Genomic DNA, 22,535 nt, shown 5'->3' with positions numbered 1-22,535 from the left:
CACACACACACACATGCATATTTCCTCCTTAAAAGAAAAGGCAGCTACACTGCTGAACTTGATAAAGCACCAAAATGTTACCATCACTTCGCTGCCATCTAAAATATTAGAGAGAGGAGCTTGTAAGCAAATAAAAGTAGTGTAGATAATACAATATATGTTGCATCCAAAGAGTGTACCCACAGAAACACACATATAAAGCCAGTGATGCCTCCCAAGACACACATACTATCAAGGAGAGTAACTGATGAAGCTGCGTAGAGGCAGCATCATCTGAACTCGATACAAATCCGTATTGAAGGGAAGTACACAGATGCACATGCCGGATGATCCCCTAAAACATAAACAAAAACAAAAATCAAGGAAGTTGGAGAACATGCACATCCTACATTTATTTGTTTATTTCTATCCCCATTCACAGCTCTTTCAGTTTCAAACCAGCCGTAAACACAAACACACACACACACACACAGAGCTTTACAGTTCTCCTGCAAAACATACATTACACTGACAGGCAGACAAGGCAGACTTCAAAAGCAAGAAATAAATAAATTAAACAGAAGTATGACGGGGATTAATTAGTAAAACGAGGGGATAGAAGGAGACGCAAAACAGGAAGGAAAGATGGAGTTTGGAGCTGAAAGAGAGGAAGCAGAGAGGGAGCCGCGGTGATCTTTGGAAGGAGGCTGGAGGTGCAGGCAGCGAGACGAAGAGTGTCACTTCTAGTTTTGCTAAAGCTAATGTGGCATGCAGCAGAAACAGCCAAAAAGAAACTTCTCAGGTGTAAACATGTGCAGGTTGCTCACTTTCATGCAGGATGAGTCGGAGCGACATTTTTATTTTTTTTTAATACCCTTCCGAATTTCCTGCACCGTCTTCTCTTCATTATTTGGAGAAGGGCGAGTGTGAACGCAAATATGCAAATGAAACGGTTATTATTGCATTGCTCATCAAGCAGCGCGAAGCAGACATTAATAGGCTGATGAATATGCATGTGAATTTGTTAATTAAGTTAATTATTCTGCTGAAAATGCATTCGTCTTCCAAGGACATCTTCCCCAGGACTCCAACCTGCTCTGCTCATTAGTCATGCGATATTTTACACTGGGCACCGGGACAAGAACGAGGGGAGGGAGGGGCACCGAGGTTAAGACGTGTGCGATATGAGGGCATTGTGGGTTTTGAGTCCACTTAAGAACACGGATTTGAGGGCATCTGAGAGAGATACGGTGGCGCGGCGATGACGCCTAATCATTCGTCCGCTCTTCAAAAGTGAAAGGTCAGCGAAAGAGACAGAGCACGGCAGCCGGCTACAGAGGGGCGTTCACGTCTCTTGTAGCCAGACGTTCGTTCCATTTCTGCTTTTTCCTCTTTTCCTCTCCAGTAATTCCCCCCTCTTCGCTGCTTTTCCTCTAATTGCTTATTAAAACCCTCTTAAATGAACTTTTTGTGCCAACTTTCCAACACATTAATTAATTGTTGTAGCCAATTAAGTGTCGCTGTGCAAATGAGCTTCAGCACAAATGGTCCTGCAGGGCCCGCACCCCCTCTACCCCCTCCCCTTCCTACACCCCTACCCTCTCCCTTACTTCTTTCCCAGCAGCCCCTCTGCCCTTAAAGAGGCAGCATCGGCACGTGCAGGCGCCGAGGGGGGGAGACAAGGCAGTGATGCTGCCGTGCTGATCGAGCTTTTTGAACCGAATTGATAAGAAGAAGGTGAGACCTTGAGGGGTGGGGGGGGGATGACTTTGGTTTGCAGAAGTGCATCATCATGCAGAGAGGATGGTGTGAATTTGGCTGAGGTGGCGGTATCGCCAAGACAAAAGGTCACAGAATACGTTTAAAGTAGCCAGCAGTGTCGTCTTTCCTGAGTTTTTCTTTGCATTACAGCCTCTCCGGTTAGCCTCACTGCTGTTGGAAGACCCAGAGCAGAGTTTCCTCTTCATGGTCTATGCTTGGTCATTTTTGCCATCTGTTTAACACCACTTGTCCTACAGTTAAATAGTGACAAATATAAAATAAAATGGACACCTGACTGAATTTAGTCTCCCTCAATGCTTCATGCATATCTTTATATTTTGTTTGAGTCAGATTTTTCCATGCATTAAGATTTTTTTTTAATTCCCTACTATGTTTTTTGAACTGTTACGTCACAGTGTCAGCTGTGGAAGTGCAAAACAAGGTCATGAACCAATTTTACGAATCAGCCATTTTTACTTCTCGCAGTGATTTTGTAGTTGAAATTCAAGGATGTCAAAGATAAAAGTGGACAAGTCAGCAAGCAGCAAAGAATTAAGCTGCAAATAATGCTAAACTGACGACAAACTTTATTTTAGACACGAATTTACTGTGTGTTAATATGACATCTTGGCCAGTGTGATGACATCATTAGCATTATGAATGCTAGCGGTGTGTGTGCTCACTTTTAGGGACATAACTACACTGCCTGCTTTTGAGTAGTATTATTAAACAGTTTGTCATTGTTTTTGTCAGTTGTCTTGGGAAACGCACCATCCAGAGGGATTCAGTGACGTTCTTAGTGCTAGCGTTAGCTAACTCATTAACTCTATTGAGGCCTTTTGTAAAGACGTCTATGTGAGGTTGGATGGTTTCTGTTGATGACATCTTTTGATCAATTTAGAAATGAAAAGTTTATATGTTTTTATATAGACAACAATCGTTTAAAACGAAGGATTAAAAGCGTCAGCTTTAAAGTTAACTTTTAGTTTTAGCAACATTTTGGAGCGGTCCAGCCAGAGTCCTGATTTAAATGTGATGTTTTCTTCAAATGTATGTTGACTGTGATTAAAAGCCGCATTTGTATTTGTAAACTGTTTTCAAGGTGAGTTCAAGTTTTCTTTCTGCCTCTTTTCGGTACAAACGTCCTCAAAGTCTGCTTGCAAAGTCCAGGCCTGACATAACAAGCATGTGTAACATGAAATTTCCTAGAAAAAAACTATAAAATAAAGAGAAATGGTGGGGAGGGGGTCGTGTTATGGCGCCTATAAAACTTGCTGTTTCAGCAGTAAACCATAGATCACAGCTGGGAGGAAGTGAATCTGTTTTTGAAATATTGCATAAAACAGAGATGTACTCATAAACAAAATGGCTGACATTAAATTTTATTTGATAGAAGACAAAGAAGAGCTGATGAAGACAAGAATATTTACACGCAAGCTGTCTTAATAATTAAAACGATTTTGATTCACATTTTGCTCAACTAAAGGGGTGCAGGAATCTCAGTTCTACTTCACTTTTATTTTAATGTGTACGTTTGCCAATATTTGGAGTTCTGGGCTGGTATTTGTSTTTTTTGTTTAATTTGGCTTTGTGTGTCTTGGATGTGGAGCTGCGGAAGTCCCTGCCTCTCCTCGACGAGTTCACAAGCTGATCAAACAGCYTCAGTCATCAAACCGGCAAATTGCTCACAAAGACAAAATGCAGACGGCACTGCACACACTCATGTTTTCATTGCTGGGTTATGTTCTATAGAGGCAGTTAAGAACTTTTTAATCGACACCTTTTTATATGTTCAAATGAAGTTTTAACATGAGAAATAGAAGAATTAGACGAATTAATGAAACATTTCGGAACGTTTAACGCTTTGCTAGCTCAATTGTCTTCTTCTAAAAATCCYGTTAAGTTTATTCAAGAGTTGTATTGATATGCATAACGTCCTTTGTTTTGCACGGTGGTTTAAACAGAATCAAAGTGCTTCATTTGTTCCTCGCAAATTAGAAAGTACAGGGAGTTCTGAGTTTGCTGCCAGATTACAATATGGTGGTATAATTTAAGAAAARAAAAAAAAAAAAAACTCAACCATGTGGCATTTAAGAAACGGTTTGTAGCTTGTAGAAACCTCGAGAAAATGCTTCCATTTCTTTTTATAGTGAATTTTTACTGTAAAATTGGCATTGTTCCATTCCGTTTTAATTCAGGGCTGCTCAAAGATCCTTTAAATATCACATGGCACCCAAACCAGGTGTTTAATATTGCTCACCACCAGATCTGAGAGGGACTCAGAAAATTCAATCAGTCTTTGAAATAAAAACCCAAGCACTCATTAAATCAGTTTAGCACGAATAGACTGAAACAAACCCTCAGCAATTTCACTGTTTGTCTGGAAGTCTCCCAGAATCACTGCAGCTGACTTAAGTGCCAGCATTCAAAGTGGAGGCTCCATTTTGATCGCCGCAGACTGTCCCCTGCCATGGCGACGGTGAGCTTCAGATTGGCACATTTCTGGGCATTCCCCATAAGGTGCTTCTTTCTGATTGATGGCGCCGCCTCGCTCGCCTCCCTCTCGTCTCTCCTCAGCCCTGATTTATTCGTCTCGTCTTTGTGACTTGGCGCTGGCATTGCCCACTACATCCTCCAGTGGAAAGTCCCCGCGGGCACATTCACTATTATTTGGAGTCCCGGCGGGCGGAGGCATCAGACAGAATGCAGCGCCGTCTCATCTCATTCACACTGGGCCTGTGCTAGAGGGCAGGTGAGCCTCCCTCCGCCTCCTCTCTGAATGGATATCCCACCCAGAGGGCTCAGCTGCTCGCCGGGCCAGAGGGGTAAGCGGCTCTGTAAGCGTGCCAAGTGAGGAGCTGGTCTCTGTGTGCATGAAACCAATCCAGCACACGCACACACACAAACACACACACACACACACACACACAATCTGCACCATCCTTGGAAGCCTCTGCGTTTGCCCATCTAAGGTTTATGATCCTTGGCTGCCTGTCGGGATCTTCATAGAGAGATCAAACCAAGTGGGGGAATAACTGATGTATAAATATGATTGATATAGAGGGAGAACCAATCATGGAGACGTCGTGTCTCCATCTGACTGGGTTGGAATATAATCCATCCGACTTTAATTGGGTTGGAGACAATATTACAAGTCTGCTCACTTTTAAAAAATGTGTAATTTAGCTGCTTGTGCATTTTTGCTGGCTAGAAATACATCAGTCAGCTAAACAGCCTTGATCTGCTGATTGGAGAAAATTCCCACTTTTATTTAAGTCTATAAATGTAACAACACACAGAATGTTAAGATCTAATAAAGGTTGGGACTATTGTATGATGCATAAATAAGGATATTGCTGTAACCCCTTTTCTGCTGTAATCAAAACARCCACTTCTCTCAKGAAGCCTGAAACAACATATGCATMAATTATTATTTTTAAATATATATATAATGTAAAACATAAGGTTGACGCTACAATAATATTATACGAAAGCGGAAGCCTGCCATGGTCATGTCATCAAGGTAAAGTATTGAAAGAAAATCAAACAACAAAAAAATGTAAATGTCTCAATAATGTCCTGTGGTTTTGAGCATCAATTGCAGATGTTTCCTGCTGCTTATAAGTCGACTTATTGTCTGCGGAGGCATGGCGTCCCACTCTTCTTGAATGGTGGCCCTTCAGGTCACAGCTGACCCCCCACCTACCCACTCCAACACCACCACCACTTCTGGTGACGCATAGCGCTCTCCTTGATGTCTTTAACATCGTTGGTTGCCATAAATTCTTCTCATAGTGAATCAACTTTGATCAGAGAAAAGCTCTAAGACGCTTTTGTCCAGTGCAAATGCTCCCTGACCCTTGCAGGACTACACCAATACCTGGTGGTCTGGTCGGGTATAGTGCCTTTAAAAGGTATTGATGAATGTTTTAACAATTTTATTGCTTTAAAAATCCCTCACAAACAACCCTTTAATGACACTGCATACATATTTGGCTCCTTTTAAGTGACTGACCTGATTCAAGAGTTCTGGATAACTTGCGTTTGTTTTCTCAGTGAGTGGAATAGAGATGATGACCGGAGTGCAGTGAGTGCATCACAAGTGGCTGGAGTATGGAAGACATAAAAATGCATAAAGACACCCCAAGCAAATCGGAGAAAAGGTTATTGACAAGTTTAAGTCAGGGGATGGATACAGAAAAATCTAAGGCATTAAACATAACCTAGAGTCCAGCTAAGCCCATCAAAAAATGTATTATTTTTGATGGATTTATGCCTCTTTTTTGTGGAAGAGAGGCATAAAGAGACAAGAAAACTAATATCAACGCTCAACTTGAGACCAATGGTTAAATGGACGAAAGTTCTTCAGCCTGACGAAACCAAAATGGAGCTTTTTGGTCATCAGATCTGAGAGACACGGTTTGGTGGAGACCAAACACTACACATCACCACAAAAACACAACATCCCCACTTTGAAGCATGGTGGTGGCAGTACGAGTGGACCAGTCAAAGCCCAGACTTTAATCCAAAAGAGAATTTGTAGCTAGAGTGGAAAAGGGAGGCTCAAAGCTGACCCCCAAGCAACCTGACGGAGTTTGAACAGTTTTGCAAGGAAGAATTGAGTAAAATTGTCAAGTTCAGATGTGCAAGTTTGATTGAGACCTATAGACAGTCTGTGCTGTGATGGCAGCCAAAGGTGCGTCTGTGTTAGACATTTAGTAAAAAAAAATGTTTACCAAGTTTTCACTTTCACATTAAAGAATTTTCTGGTAAAATTCCTTCATCAGAAAAAGCCAAGCTTTTCCATCAGTAAAAATCCTATTGCATTTTTTCCCTTCCAGTGGTACTGAGGTGCTGTTGATCAATTGTTAGGCGTCGTCTTGATCAGATCATCTCCATCCAATCTCATTTGAGCTACGCTGCAATGGACGAATCCCAAATCTACTTTTTGTGTATCACATAAAATGCCAAACTTTTACAAGTATGTGGACTTAACAGGGGGAACGTGGAAATATAAAACAGGTGCATCAGTTTTGGACTACATGTGCAAAACTGAAAAAGAGAGAACCATTTAAAAACGATGCTAATATCTGAGGTCAAATGAGATTTTCCAAGAATGTTTTACTGCACACCTGAGTGTCCTCTATTCAGTATTTTTGTGCTTTTTTTCCTTCAGAGACATCATTCTGACTCAAAGTTAAACAACTCATAGCTCTGTAACCTGGCCAACACAGCAGTTCTCACCTTTTATGAGCAAAGCAAACAGTTTGGATTTGTGGAAATGTCTACCATCTAGTGGTCACTTCACACAAACGCTCAGAAATGGTATGTAGTCCATCTGGTGGAATAACCTTTAATAAGCGACCCACAACCCCAAAAACACAATTACAATTATTTTTGTCGTTTCTTCTGTCTTTTATTTTACAGACATTACTTCTCCCTTTCTTCAAAGCAAAAAACGGAAGCAAAATGGCTGACCGTCACTTGTTAAAGCGTTTTTTTTCACTTTATGTGGAAAATAATCTAATCAAAATAAAGAAAATGAGGGGGACGCGCTTACGGCCCAGGTAAATCCATGTGCATTTATTCAACTTTACGTGAACTAGTGTAGCATGTGCAGAGCAGCGACGTATAATGTTTTGATATAATCCGTTTATGGGTCAGAAACAGGAGAACTAGAGGCTCGTTAAAGAAATGATTGTTGCACGTCATAGGGTCACAGTTCAGGTAGGACAGTACATCCCAATCTGCTGAGGTTTGGGCTTTAAAACAAAAGAAATGCTCTGAAAAACATACACAGTGGACACTCAAAGCAGAACTGAAGCCCCACCATACCCGAGATCGCTCAGGAAAAGCTGAAACGTCAGACTGAAAACAGGAGGAGCTCGCCATTTAAAATAAACTGAAAAAACATTGTTCTCCGTAACACTGAAACGCGCTGAAAGGGGGCCACTGCAGTGGAACTGACAATCATTAAGCCTCAGTTGCATAGCACTCAGTTTAGCAGTCCGGCCTCGTCGATGTTTGGAAAAGAGCAAAGACGTGGAGGCGGCGAGTGTTGCAACCTGAACTAATCCTTGACAGCCTGACCCCATGTCCAAACACTCCCACCAAAGCAACAGAACAGCTTGCTCCATTAGGCAAATGCGTTCATTACCTGAAGGAAAAAAAACCCCTAAATCTCCTCCTTTTAGACATTCACTTTCAAAATCTTTGATTTGACTTTCACTACCTGCTCTTGGTCCAGTGAGTCACTTTCTGTGGCTGCATTCTCCATCTGCCTTTCCTTTCCCTTCAGGCCAGGACTGCTGGAGCTGTCTCATGATACCCAACATTAAGGTCACCGGTGGATTGGGGTTCAGCGGGCGGCTCCATGGGAAAATCGCAGATCCTGGTCCTTGGGGAACTGCGCCGAAGTGGTGGGAGCAGCGGTACCCAGCGCTGCCGGGGCCTCAGCTGGGGCTGAAAGTTTAACGGGAGAGTCCGCAACCCAGGGTGGGGTGGGCTCTTCACGGCCTGCGGCATCTACAGCCGGGGAGGGGTCTTTGCTTTGCTTGGAGGTCACGACCTCCAGGTCCTGCTGGGAGATGAGCTGAAGCAAGGCAGCAGCCACAGCAGGGCTGATGTCCTGGTTGCTAGGCCGAGTTTCTGACTCGGCTTGTTGGGAGTTCACCAGGAGAGGAGCTGCTGGAGGTGACCCGGGTGGAGACGGGGGGCGCTGTTCACCGCTTGGAAGCAACTGGTCAGGCAGAACTTGTTTCCTTTTTGACACGCCACCATCTAATGGACCCAAAGAACAGAAGGAATTAAAAATAGAGGAAAACTGATCAGAAATGTTAAGCTTTTTTTTTTTTTCCCCAGTATGTTCTACACCTCAATTACATATACACATGGGGTCTGAGAGTAAGTTCAACTTGAAAGTTAAGTGATGCTAAAAAAATTCCCATATCGACCACAAGGGGGCGCACATGACTAACTACATCTAAACATTTCTTTGCTCTCAGCTCACGTGGCCATAAATGCTGTGAAGCAGTGAAACAGTAAAATGTATGCAACTTTCCAGGTTTAAAATTGTTAATGAACCCATTTYCATGACTAATAATTTTAATTATTAGTCATTAAACATAAAAAAGTTCAATTTACTGCATGTGAAACAATATTGGCACTCCTCCCATATAACCAGTTGTGTGTATTGAAAAAAAAAAGATGAGATCCAAGCACCAGTGTGTGATATTTATAGAACAGTGCAACCAAAACAAGACTAAGATTGTGGCTTTAAGCATTGAAAATGCTCAAACCTATTCCAGTATAAACAATGATTGAACTTAATATTTATACTAATTACTGAGTGAAAGTAAAAAAACAAAACAAAAAGAAAACGTGACAAACCAAATTTAAAAGAAACGCATGCAGGTGAGATCTAAAAAGATTCAAAATATTTATTTTCACTTGATAATTTATTAGATTTTCTTCATAAAAATCCTGACATTACAGACTGTTTTTTTTTTTCTGCGAAGAAGCCACGACACCTCCTTGATGATGAAAATGAAGTGAAGAAGATAAAACATGTGAAAATGAAACAGACAGAAACAAAGACAGTGAGAAAGAAACAAGAGGGAGATTTCATGGGAACAACACAGCGTGAAACTTTTTATTTTACGCAGCTGAACATCACTCCGACTAGGTTTTGGTTTTTACYGAGCACTTCAACCGTGCACTGGTCATGTCCATGTGCACAAACTTTTACCTGTTTACCCGGGTCACATGACGGCCAAATGCACAAGAGATTTTCACAGGTTTTTTTGCTTTTTTTTTTTTTAAGGACAGGTGCTGAAAGGAGATGAGTATTTGTCAATAACAGATGGGTTGATGTATGATTGGTCTAATAGCCGGATTCATTTGGATTATTGTTCGTTTCATCAGGTTATCTAAAATCTAATTTGAGAAAAGTTYATAGGTCTTACACAGATTTCCTCTGCTTTACACATTTTATGGATTTCCCTCCTGACTGGTTTCCTCTTTGTTCACTCTCTAAAGACTAAACCCAGACTTGCCCTTGGAATCAGTAGTAGAAGCGGACGAACCGCGTGTCAGCGCCTCCTCTGACTTAACGCCATTGCTTTCATCGCTTTGCTCCTCGGTTTGAGGTTTTATGATTTGGCCCAGAATGAGAGCCAGCAGGCTGGCCTGGTCTTCCTGGCTGAGCGGAGGTTCTCCAGATGTGGGTGAGGCCTCCTGGGGTTCGGGAGGCGGCTCAGGAGGCTGCGCTGCGGCAGGAGGCTGAGCCTGGTCCTCTGCAGCCCCCTGGTGGTCAGAGGCCTCATTGAGAGTTGATAGCAACTGGCTGACAGTGTCTGAGTCAGAGAGGTTAAGGAGCTGGGCCACTTGGGGCAGCTTGAGGTCAGTCTGTCCCTGGAGGAGGTTAAGCAGCACGGCCAGCTCAGTTTGATTCAGTTGCTCTGCAGCCGTTCCAAGACCTGGAAATACACAGTAATTTGCAAAAACATGAACTGGAAACAATAAAAATAAATAAATTTTTAAAAAGTCCAAAAAATACACTGATWAGAATCTGGCTGCATTGTGACTAAAGGACCACTCCTGACTATGAACAATACTCACATTTTTGTACATKTAGGATGTCTAACAGCATTTTCATTTATTTAACACCTCAACGGATCAAATTACATATTAAGAAAAAAGGAAATCTAACTGTATGCAAGCTTTTAAAGTTTAAGTGGCTCGACAGCGTCTTCACAAGCACAGCTTTGTTACAGGTTGATGAAGAAAAGGTCAAATTTTTAGCTGCTTCCATTCACTACCACTGTGTTAMATTAATCACTGCTGATGCCTGTATGCAGAAGGGCAACAATGCCAGTCAGAACTRGAGCAGAAGTTACAAAGTCCACCTGAATTTGACTTGTTTTTATTTCRCTTTTTTGTCATAAGGGATAAAACATTGGCAGGTAGACTGGGTGGACCACAACAATTTAGCTTAAACAATACAAATGTTGAATTAAAACTTGGGTTAATACTTGTCTTTTATTAAGTTGTTTAATCTTTTCTATTGATTTCAGATATAGCGTTTTGTTTATTTGCAATAAAAATTGTAAACAAACAGAAAAGACTGTTTTTTCCCCCCAAACCGAATACTTGGAGGTGATCCGTTACCTGACAGCTCACTGTCCAGTTTGGCCGTGGAGGGCGGCTTTCCTGGGGGAGGGGGCGGAGCTCCAGGCGGGCTGCTTTGGGGTCGGCTGTTCTCTCCACTGGAGGTCCCAGCCATATCTTTACGGGGCACTTTGGGCACAGGCACATCCTCAGGCAACCCGCTCTGACGTGCACGTCTTTTCTTTTTAATCCACAACTCGTGACAGTCCTGGTGATGAGGAAGACTGGACAAAGAAAGCGCTAACGGGTCAAAAAATTTGAACAGATTTAAATCTTAAAACTTAAAAGTCTTTTGATACTAACTCTGGCGGCGACATCCTGCCAGGGTCGACATCAGTTAGGAAGTCACTGAGAAGAGCTTGCTCCGATGTGCAGCGACGTGAAGGGTCGAGGGTCAACATGCGGTCCAGCAGGTCCAGAGCAGGAGTAGGCAAACTGCAGAAAGGAACAGGAATATTTACCAAAACTAACAGGAAACAACAGATTTGACATGAGCGCTTGGCAGGCGACATACAAGGCAAACTCCTCTCGTAGCCGCCGTCTGTACTGCTTCTTGGGTTTCATGGTGTTGAAGAGTGGAAGTTTGATGACATCGGGCCACGCCGCAGGGCAAGGACTTCCACACAGACGGCTGCAGGAAACGGAAGGGAGCTTTTAGTAATGTGATATGATGGAAGAAAACGGCAGTCTGAGATGGAAACAATCTGTGAAAATCTCCAACATCACAGAGGAAAAGCTTCGACAATTCTTTTCCTTCTTTATTTCACTTCCTCTATGAAAGGCATGCAACTCTCAGGTAATCCAAAGTTTGTTTTGGAAGGTTGTTTTCCAAGAATGACAGCAAATAACCAACAAAGCAAAAAAAAAAAAAAAAAAAAAACAGACACTATTGTACAGTACATTGTTTTGTTAAAGTAAAGTAAAGCTTGAGTAAAGCTTTGTTGGACTTTGCTTTAAGACCTTGGTTGAAGTCGTACATTTCTAACTTTTCTGAGCACAACCACTTTGTACTAGCAACCTAGTTCTTAACCCAAAGTGAGGAACCTAAAGAAGTTCAAACTCACAAAACGAAAATCATCTGGATATGTCCAGATGTGTCCATATCTGTCGTTTGTGTCCAGATGCGTTTCTAAGCTACAGATGGACGTAGGTGCCATGTAGCTATGGAAATACAGCCAGTCCCATGAGTTGCACATGTTGGACACAACAAGGCACTTTGTATTTGTCCTTTGATCATTCTCCTCTTTTCTGTCCTAAACTCCCCTCTAGGATTAGAAAAAGGTTCTAAAAGTTCAAAATGAATTATCAAAAACAAGTCATAATTTTCATCAAAAGTTATGTTTTTGTTTTCTGTAGATTGGTTCATCAGTAACTTTTTTTTTCCCATATTGTTTCTGTAAATATTCATTAAAACTCCAAGGAATCGCTTGTTTTTAGAGAGAAGTTCTTAAGGACTCAATGGAAAAAAAGGTAATTTGTATTTATTTTGACGAGTTATGACACTGACGTAAGTTGTAATGCTGATCCGATTTATTTGTGAGACTAGTTGAGTTCTGGTTTTTAAAGCGGCCGACAGTAGCTAAAACACATTGGGGCTGTAGAAGTTTCTGTACCTGATGAGTTCCAGTTGTAGAAGTTCTTGGTTTGCCTGAAATATTGGTTTTTTAGTGAAGAGCTCTCCAAGAATACACCTAAACAAAGAAAACAAACACACAAAGTCAGTACGCTCACTGAAAATATATTGTACATGAAGCGCAGCAGCCCCGCTTAACGCAACTTTCTGCGTAAATAGGCAAACTTAATTGGGTGTCATTTATTAAATGCAGATACAAGCCCAAAATGACATTTTTATTCTTAGAGTGACATCAATTTTCAAGCGTACTTTAGAAAAAATATATGTATTCCAATCACTCGTTTGTTGATATAGCTGCCCATTCTTTGAACGTGATAATACGTAATTGGTTCAGAAAAATAAGAATTGAGATTTTAACATTATTTGAGAAAAAAAAATTAAAATATATTTTGCTTTAACAAATATAAATACAGACTTGACCTGTTCTGTGGAGTTCAGTTAGAATTGTCCATAATCCCAAGGAAGCATTAAAAATATTACTTGTCATGTTTTCACTTACAAAATAACTTTTGTAGAAATTTTACACAGCTTTAAAGAAGCTGTGTAAAAGCTTCTTTTACACAGAAGCTTTTACAGTTCTGTAAAAGCTTCTTTATGTGCTTGGATGACAAAATTAACAGGCACTGTCCAGAGACTTTTTGCCATAGAGGCCAAAAATATCGAGTTAAAAGTAGCTGATGGCAACAGAATTTTGATTGTTATTGTTTTAATTAAAACTGCAAAATGTATTTTCATTTTAACCTGCTCAATAGCAAACTAAAGAAAATATTTGGAAAGAAAAACAAAACAAGTAAAGTAGTTTACTGTAGGGGAGGGGATGTGTAAATCGTTATAGATTGGAAACATAAACAGGGTTTCAGTATTGCTACAACACATAATTATAAGTAGCAGGAAAACCTTCAGTACTTATTAAACGTATAAATTCATGCTGAGCTTAAAATTCGTCAGGCTCCCCAAAGAAACAGAAACAATACGCAAACCATTAATCTTGCAAATTGCCGATGTTGTTGCTTACATTGCAGAACAAGTGCTTTGAAAACATCTGGTAGTTAATTAGAACTATTCTATAAAAATATAACCACTTAGAAATTGCAACATTTATTTTGGTACAGTTTATGCAAATGAAATTGGACAACCTGTTTTTAGAAAGCAAACCATTCAGCTTTTGTAAAAGTTGCTTCACGATAAGAGAATTCTGTCTAAAGGTTTGTTGTTGTTTTTTTTAAATAACAAAAACAAAAGAAAGAAAAAGATTCTGACTGACTGAACAGGCGTTCCATTTCGACAGTTTTAGACTCACCCGCAGCTCCAAACATCAATGGCTGGGGAATACCTCTCCTCCCCAAGCAGTAGTTCAGGGGGACGGTACCATAGTGTGATTACTTTATTAGTGTAAGGTCGACTGCAGGGGAAGAAGGACAAAGAACAATGATGTTATGAGGCATTCACACGCAACTTGCGCCCCCGTGTGTCCAAACAGAAATGGTTCAGATGCAAGTAAAAAGATTGTGGCTCCATCTACTGGAGAATTACTCACTTGGGAAAAAAACTATTTTAAAAACAATTCATTCATGCAAACCCAAATAATTTTATATGGGCTACAATAGGGATCTCCAAGAGTTGCTGTCCTTAAGAGTTGCTGTCCTGCACCAACAAACCTAAATTAAATGCCTGAATTACAACATCAACATGTGATTCAGTTCTGCAGCAGCCTGGTAATGAACCAGTCAGTTGATACAGGTACCCATAGAATAAGGAGGCATCTAAAAGTTGGAGGATAACCACTCTTAAGGACTTGTGTTGAAGGTAAACAGACTGTGTATATGTTTTTTTTTAAATAAACACATTCTCACCTTTCCTCAGAGTTGTAAAGTCGAGCCAAACCAAAGTCTGCCAGCTTGATCTGACCTCTGCAAACAGAGAAATATCAACATCTGGCATGAGTAACAAAGCAAACAAGCTTTATCTCCATCAACCAACTTCCTCATTAAAAACCATATTTACTTTGTTTCATTCATGCAACAATACAAAGAGTAGACAACGTGTTGGGAGGGAGAAAAGATTGGTCATTAGTCCGATGGGTTGTAGAAATATACAAGAAAAACAACAAAAAAGAGACAGAACTGTAAACACCAACAATCACAAAGCAAATAAACGTTGATTGGAGTGAGTTTGTTTCTGACCTGTTGTTGAGCAGTATGTTGGAGCATTTGATGTCCCTGTGCAGGAAGTTGTTCTTATGGCAGTAGTCCAGGCCCTCCATGAGCTGACGCATGAAGCTGCGGATGTGTTCGTGGGAGAACTGGACCAAGCCTGACTCCAGGAGGCCCATCAGGTCGTGGTCCATGTACTCGAATACTAAATAAAATGCACCTGAGAGCAAATGGAAAAGATTACAGCTTAGAGAGAAGTATGAGCTCAGAAAATCTCAGCTGAGGCTGGTAGGAACATCCGAGCAGAAGGAGCTGGAGAGTGTTGCTGGGGAAGCGGGCGTCTGGGTTTCCCTGCCAGACACGTTATTCTGGTGGCCCATTCTCAGACAAGCAGAGCACAACACACACACACACACACAGAGATATAGGTACTATTAAAGGTCAGAGAACCACTGTAAAATATTGTTTGACTGTTTGTGAGTGAATAAGAATTGAAGTAATGCCAATCCTTCATATGTAATAATCTGTTAAACACACATGAACTCTTTTTCTCAGTTGGAGTGGAGCAGCTCTACAGACTTCTATGGTAAAGGCGTATCTTGAAAGTAGCAAGAGTAACGATGTTTGTTTTTCTATCCAGCGCTCGATAAGTAAACCTTTCCAAAGCCTCGAGCTACCCAAACAAACAGAAAAATACAAAAACTAAAAGGAAATCCACACCAGGTTTTCTGTGCTCTTAGACAGTAAACATTTTGTTTAAAGACCATCCATTTTGTCACATGTCATAGATTAAAAACAGAAATGTTTTTTTCCCCATTCACAGCAAAAAAACCAACAAAAAAAACATGTCTACTATCATTGTAGCCGTCGTACCTTTGTCCTTTTTGAAGTCAAGTGCATCCTGCTTGTCGGTAACGATTTCCTTCATGTTGACAACGCTGCGATGTTTGAGCTGCCTCAAGATCTTTATCTCTCTGATGGCGGTGATGGGGAATCCCTCTTTTTCATTGTCCAACCGCACTTTCTTCAAAGCAACGAGTTCCCCTATAAAGAAAAGTGATGCACACAGGATTTACAGTAGAACGCGTTCAGTTCATATCATCTTGGAACAATCACAAATGCTTAGCGATCCTGTACATTACCTGTGTCTTTGTCCTTCGCCTTGTACACTTGGCCGTATGTGCCTTCGCCTATGATCCCAATTATGTCAAATTTGTCCACACAGCGTTTCCCCCAGTCACTCAGGTTATGTTTTCTCTCACCATAACGTGGGGAACAAATCCTGGAAGTCAAAGAGAAACAGAAAAACAAAGTCATGTGGGATCATGTGGGAGTAATGATGCAACAACAGGTAATGGATTGACAACAGATTCTGACTTTGGTCTCTTCTTGAGGGGCAGCTGCGGGACAGGAGGCGGCTGGCGGACAGGCGACTGAGGCGGCGATGAGTCAACTCCAGCCAAAGTGGGCGGCAGAGGGAGATCGATGAGAGATGGCCGGCTGCTGGACGTCTTTTCCTTTCTTGACGGACGCTGGGGAGGCGTGGATTTCTTTGGGCTGACGGAGAAAAAGCAAACTAATTCAGAGATTAACCTTAATTTCTTTTATGTTCCAATAAATAAAATGATCCACCAAATTAATGGTCCAAGAGCACAACTCTCTTTTATGTGACCATGGTGGTTTACTTTAACAGAGCAATGACTGAAACGACAAAATGGTAATATAACCTTGCGGGAAGAAAAATAGCTTTTGATTTCAGTTTAGGGAACAGAAAAAAAACTTGTTCAGGTTTAGAAAGTAAATGCAGTGCAAAAAATCTGTAAAACAAAAATCTGTATCCACGTATCTTGAAGTTTTGTTTCCTAGCAGTCAATTTTTTATGTTATAATTTAAAGTTGCAATTTAAAGTGGTCTATTTAAGCTTCGAGAGCTTTGTTAAAAACTTTGTTGGTTTTGGTTTGGTCTCTTTTTCCAACCCACACTCAAGTTTTCATGCTCATACAGAAGCACTGGAACAAAAAAATAAATAAAAACATGCTAAAAATCCAGGCTAAACATTTAATTTCTCAAAAAAAAAATTTAAAAATCCAGAAAACTTCTGATGAAGACTGAAATATAGGACTTCATTAAATTTCTCCGCTTTGGAAGCAAAGCCTAACGATAATAGGGATAGTTCTGTATGTGCATATCATATTATAATAAACTATCCATGTTTGGAAACGTGTTTCACTTTGAGACGACTCACCTGTCCTGAGTGTTTCCCAGCAGCATCGGGGGCAGAGGGAGGGGTGGCAGAGTGGATGTCTTGTGGAGTGGTGTCTGGCGGACAGGACTGCGTGCAGGAACAAACCCTGGCGATTTAGCCTGGGACATGTGATGCGTGGCGGGCTGATTAACCGCTTCTGGCTGAGGAGGCGGCGGTGGCGGGGGTGGCACCTGTGTGGCAGGTGAGGGGGGCACAGGAGGGGAGGGCTCAGGAGGAGGTGCAGGGGAATTGGTGGGAGAGGAAGGTAAAGGTGCTGTAACTTGAGCTTCACTCCTGGGAGTATCAGAGGTTATTTGTGCTGTTGCCTGAGCCTGGGTTTCCACCTTCGCTACAGGGTCTCTTTCTGCCTGTGGCGGCTCAGTTTTAGCGGGCCGTGAAGATGTGGAACTGGCGAGTTTTGGGGTGGAGGGAAGAGGGGAAGCGGTGCCGCTGGCGTTGGCGCGAGCGGCCGCCTCGGCGGCCAGGCGCTCTTTCTTTCTGCGGGTGAGCTCTGCACCCAGGCTGGAGTTGAGGGGCAGGCGGGATGCAGGGGGGGAGCGGCTAGCTGGACGACTACTGTGGGAGCTGCTGCCTCCTAAAGCTGAAGACGGATGCCTCTTGTTGCGTGAACGAGACGAGGAGCGGCGAGAGGAGTAGTGCAGCGGGGAACGACTTCTGGAACGACCCGAGCGTCTGAAATAAGACAAAAAAAACTTTAAGCCACCGTAAAAGATCTTCGAAACACAATTGAAAAGTTATTTAAAATAGATGTTCACTGAAATAACCTTAAAAATGTCATCACTATGTAACATAGACAATCATTCAATTTAATAATCTGAAATTTACAAAATGTTTCCATACATTTCAGCTTTTTTTAATAGACTTGATTTTTTATTATCCTATTCAGAAAATGAGGCCTGTCACGATAAATTTAGCTGGATATTAAATTGTCCCAGTAATTATTACAAAAAACAACAATAATGAAATTTTGAGACCATTTTCAAGTAATCTATTGATAAAGGCATAATAATGCAAGTTTGCCCTTTCAAAGATCAATAAACTTTATTTTTGTAAAGAGCCCTTAACACTAGAACCGGAAGATATTAATATCCAAAAAAACATGACAGCCAAAAACAATAAATAAAACCCACTTACATCTCAAACTACAAATAAAATGGACGCAAACCAAATTGGCCCTCAAAATGGAAATTGAGCTAATTTTAATTTATCTTGGGATTAACTGATTGACTGCAACAGACTTACTGATAACATGCAGTTTAATCACCCAAGTAACATTAACCAGAAATTATCCGCTTTGGAATTTCGAGGTAATTCATGTTATGTTATCATAGAAATCCAAGGAGGTACCTTAGTTTACATACAAGTTTAAAAAAAATAAATAAAAAAAAGGATTTTTAGTGTAAAGACGGATGAGCTTCAAGTTTTTACTCTTATTCCAATTATTCAGGTTTGTCAGGGTGAAACTGTTAACAGTTCAACCTAACTTCAAACCAATAAAGCAGGTTTAACACATTCCATGAAGACATTCCTGATTACTTCTCAACTCTCCTCTTGAAATGTTATATAGTTTGCTACACTTAATTATTCAGATGTAGTCAGGAAAACACCTACAAAGTGTAAAGGGTTGCACAAAAAAACAAAAATTGCTCCAATTTCCTTAATTTTGGTGATCAGCCGATTTTATACACCAATCTTATTTACTTGTCCTCTTTTCCTCAGAGGTTTGACTGACAGACCCACCCACCAAGTCATGTCTACACATTTTCAGTTAACAATAGCTACCCCCATTAAATATAGTAGCTTTCTTGCAATATTCAGCAACATTTCAGATCAAAAAAAAATAATCAGTATCGCCCAAAACTGGAATCGGCAGGTCAGGGTTTTTAAATATCGGTAATTGGTGATCGGCTGAAAAACCACAATCGGTGCACCCCTAGTTTCAAGGCTTCCTAGATGTACTCACCGAGACGCTGGGCTTAAGCTGGAGGACCTGCGGGTGACATAGGGGCTGATGGAGCGCCTCCTGGAATAAGGGCTGCTGTCCCTCTCACAGCTGGAGGACCTGTGCCTGTTGACATAAGGGCTGTCCGATCTTTGCCTGCTGCGGCGGGACAAATCCCTGTAGGGGCTGGGGCTCTTCTGGGCTAACCTCCGCCTGGAGTACCCGTCATCCCCCTGTTGTCCATAGTTGGAGCCCAGTGGACTCTCACTGCCTCTTCTGGGACTGGGTGGTACAGCAGAGCTGGCGCCCTTTCTGCGAGGGCTTCCCCTGCCTGACAGCTTCACCTTAGGGCTCGACTTGTGGCTCTTGGAGGACTTGCGGTGAGTCCTGTCTGTCCGGCTCCTATGGGAGGAGCTTCGGTTTCCATCTCCTCGGCCTTCTCTCCGCTGTTGCTTTTCTTTATGAGACTTCCCTGAGCGACCGCTCTCCTTACTGCGAGATGAAGATGTGGAGGATGTGGTGCTACCTACACTGGCTGCAGTCTGTACAGAGAGCGTTGACTCACGCTTGGTGTCACCTTCTGGTTGGAGCTGGCGCTTGGACGAGGAGCCTGACGAAGCAGCTTTCTCCTTGACTTTCCCAAAATTACCCTTTTCACGATCTTTGCTGCTCTTTTTCTTGAACCCATGCTCCCCGTTCCCAGAGTCTCTGACTTTATTAGGGTCCTTGGGCTTTTTCCGAGTGTGTCTTTGACCCTTGCTCTCTCGCTCAGGTTCTATGACGATATCGTCCCCATCGTGTTCGGGAGAAGGCGAGGGATCCAGTCGGTCCACGATCCCCCTCTCAGAAGGCCTGTTGGATGGGGGATCCGAGAAAGTGTCCGAGTCGGAGCTGATGTCGTCGTACTCCACCAGAGGCTTCACCGTGTTGACACCAGGAGGCGCCGTATTACCGGGGGCAAAAACTCCGGGTCGCGGTACCGCCACGGAGTCTCGGTTAGGTTTGTTTGATTTATGCCGTTTTCGTTTCGAAGATATCATGGAAGATTTTAACAGCGCCTTACTGTCTTTGCTCGTCATGTTTCCCTCAGAGGTGTGAGCTGGGCCTTGGGTCTGGTGTGGCACGCTGCCGCTCGAAACAGTCTTCCTCTTGGTCCCATGGTGTCGGTCCGACCCTGGCATACCTCACGCCGGCTTCCGTGTTCCGAGAGATTCATCCACAAGAAAACAACGGCTACTTCAAATGTCAAAATAAAGAGTTGCAAAGCAGAAAAAGAACAAACACAAGCACAAAATAAACAACTCTAGGCCGCTCACGTCCAGTCCTCCTCAGCGCCAATTCATTCCATTAGCTCACCAGAGTTGTTTTCCAAAACAAGAACAAAAAAATCCAAGTTGGTTTTCCTATGCAGCAAAGTTAGCACTCGGAGACCGTCACTGAATGAGGAAGGTCCAAACCAAACATAGGAGCATTGTGGTGTCGCCTCCGTCTCAACGTAGCTAGCACAGCTAGCTAATGCTCGACAGCTAGCGAGCAGACTCCTAAAAAAGAAAAAAAGTCCCTTTGTGAAAGGTGTCCTTGTCCGGTGCCAAGTTAAGAAAACGTATTATTATTCCACAGAATAACGGTCTTAGCTTTCAGAAACAAGCAGACGCCTTGAGTAAAAGACGCTCGTTTCTCCAACAAAATGAAAACTTGACCCGGTTGGTGCTGTTTACATGTTCCCTTTAATGTAAGTTTTATCCCCTATAGATTCAATATTGATTAGAAATTATAGTATTTTCGTGTGTAGTAGATGTTCCTGTTTATTATTAATGGCTCTGGAAATCAACCAGGCCTATATTTAGGGCGATGCTGGTGGATTTTGTATCATCCACAGCCCTATCTGAAGGAGACTACAATCGCCATTGTGGCTCCTGTGACTAGCAACTTCTGCGCACCAGCGAATTAACCGGAAGAGGGGGTGCAGTCAATCTCGAAGGTATTCCAGTAACAGCCTATCACAAGAAAAAGCCCGCCTACTGCTCTCGCGATGGCGACACGGGAATGAGAAAGGTGGCAAGTTGCTCAACAACTGTTTGTACCCTGTCAGTTAATTTTAAATGATAACGTTTTGATTCCTAAAAGCAAAGCAGTCCTCATATTGTACTTTTCTTGTGGGTTTAATTTGACACCTACTAACATCAGATCATTATTATATTTCAGAGTTTCTTCATACAATAAAACGTTATTGTTTTTAGAACACTTTTTTACCAAACCGTTTCAAAGAAATCGTAATACTGAAGAAATGTAAGTAACACATATAAATAAAAAAAAGGACCAAACGCTTTTTAGTCGTCAAATTCAATGAAGGTCAATATTATTTCAAAGTAATTTATTCTAGTAACTTGATTCACAAACTGAAACACGTTAGACTGATTAATTATGCACAGATTGATGTTTTAAATTCTTCATTTCTGATTAAAGTATTGGTTTTCAGCTTCTACCTGAAAGCATGATGCCAGGGATTAAAATATTAACTATATATATGAGACTGTATTTGTGTGTGGGTTTTAGATATTTTTGCATTTGCAAACTACAACCTGGCCTTTTATGTTTGTTTTCCAATAAAGCCTTCTTCCTCCCTGAAAGGCCTTTCAGCTCATCTACAGAATACATTTCACTTTGGATAATAACACTGTTTTACCAGATTCACAAGGTTTTTGGCTTTTGTTCTGGGATTAATCTATGTTTTTTGAACAAAAATGCATTAATCTTCGGAACACATAACCCGCCTCTTTCCTGAGCAGTATATGTTTATACGTACATATAATTGTTTGAACAAATGAATACAGCACTTTCAAGCATCTGGAAATTGATCCCAAGGATGAATCTTGTGCAGCTCCACAATTCTCTTCCTGATGTCTTGGCTGATTTCTTTTGATTTTCCTGTTGTGTCACATCAAAACGCAGTGTGCTTCAGGTGTGGCCTAAAATACATCCACATAAAGGACTCCAATTAACTCAAATGTGTCAATTTACCTGTCAGGAGTTTATGGAAGGAAACCCAAAAGCTTGACCTGTATGTAAACTTCTGAATTCAAAGAAAGACACACACACAAAAAACCCCCCAATACATATATATAAAAAACGAGTTCTTGCTAGGTTTTCTGGCATTAAGCAAATAGAAATAATTTTGATAATTCTATCTTACCTAAGTCTAAATAATCCTTTTATGGATTTAGATAAATTCCTGAACTCCCTAAAATGTCAAATCTCTCTTCATTTAAGACAATATCATTATCAATGCCAATTTATTTATCTAGCACATAAAAACAACATAGACTGACCAAAGAGTTTTGTAGCTCAGTAAAATGAAACAAGATCACACACCGGAGCATTTTTTGACATAAAATGTATTATCTTAAAAGAAACGTATCAGAACGTGATGCGTCCACCACCCTGTTTGTCCATGGACATGGTGTTCTTTGGTGACGTGTAGTGTTGTTGTTTGTGCTAATACATGCTGTTTTGAAAAATGTCACACAAGCTAAACTTTGGTTTAATCAGACCACATGCTCACGTTCTTACTTTAGTTTGAATTTCGAAAAAAAAAATGGAAGCTTGCCCATGGAAGGTCATTAAGGTAATGTT

The 22,535-nt window shown here is 41.5% G+C and overlaps 1 protein-coding gene and 1 long non-coding RNA gene across 5 annotated transcripts in view; one reads left to right on the top strand and one right to left on the bottom strand.

Annotated features, from left to right (window-relative positions):
- The window catches only part of cdk12 (cyclin dependent kinase 12), a 42,739-nt gene extending 21,881 nt beyond the window's left edge, over nt 1-20,858 (bottom strand). For 2 of the 4 annotated variants that reach the window (XR_001776871.1, XR_534341.2), the window contains exons 1-14: nt 18,924-20,858; nt 16,940-17,632; nt 16,072-16,251; nt 15,837-15,976; nt 15,568-15,738; nt 14,725-14,914; nt 14,395-14,451; nt 13,842-13,943; nt 12,522-12,599; nt 11,423-11,539; nt 11,212-11,343; nt 10,909-11,132; nt 9,795-10,217; nt 7,973-8,520 (exon numbers count right to left, since the gene is read on the bottom strand). Coding sequence is in view for 2 of the 4 variants with exons in the window: in XM_008417082.2 (XP_008415304.1) it covers nt 8,099-8,520; nt 9,795-10,217; nt 10,909-11,132; nt 11,212-11,343; nt 11,423-11,539; nt 12,522-12,599; nt 13,842-13,943; nt 14,395-14,451; nt 14,725-14,914; nt 15,568-15,738; nt 15,837-15,976; nt 16,072-16,251; nt 16,940-17,632; nt 18,924-20,083 (4,089 nt within the window). In the remaining 2 variants the exon portion in view is untranslated. Of the gene's footprint in view, nt 1-7,068; nt 8,521-9,794; nt 10,218-10,908; nt 11,133-11,211; nt 11,344-11,422; nt 11,540-12,521; nt 12,600-13,841; nt 13,944-14,394; nt 14,452-14,724; nt 14,915-15,567; nt 15,739-15,836; nt 15,977-16,071; nt 16,252-16,939; nt 17,633-18,923 lie in introns of those variants that run through there. The other 2 variants (XM_008417082.2, XM_008417083.2) reach the window with 2 other exon arrangements.
- On the top strand, nt 341-7,912 carry LOC108166506 (uncharacterized). Its single transcript, XR_001776872.1, has 2 exons — nt 341-4,219; nt 4,318-7,912. It is a non-coding gene; the product is annotated as an uncharacterized LOC108166506 (long non-coding RNA).
- Nucleotides 20,859-22,535: the final 1,677 nt, after the last annotated feature.

Source organism: Poecilia reticulata, linkage group LG8 (assembly GCF_000633615.1).
Source record: "Poecilia reticulata strain Guanapo linkage group LG8, Guppy_female_1.0+MT, whole genome shotgun sequence".
In the NCBI taxonomy this organism is placed as follows: Eukaryota; Metazoa; Chordata; class Actinopteri; order Cyprinodontiformes; family Poeciliidae; genus Poecilia; species Poecilia reticulata.
Note: the sequence above shows the minus strand (reverse complement) of the source record. Positions and strands in the feature narration are given on the sequence as shown.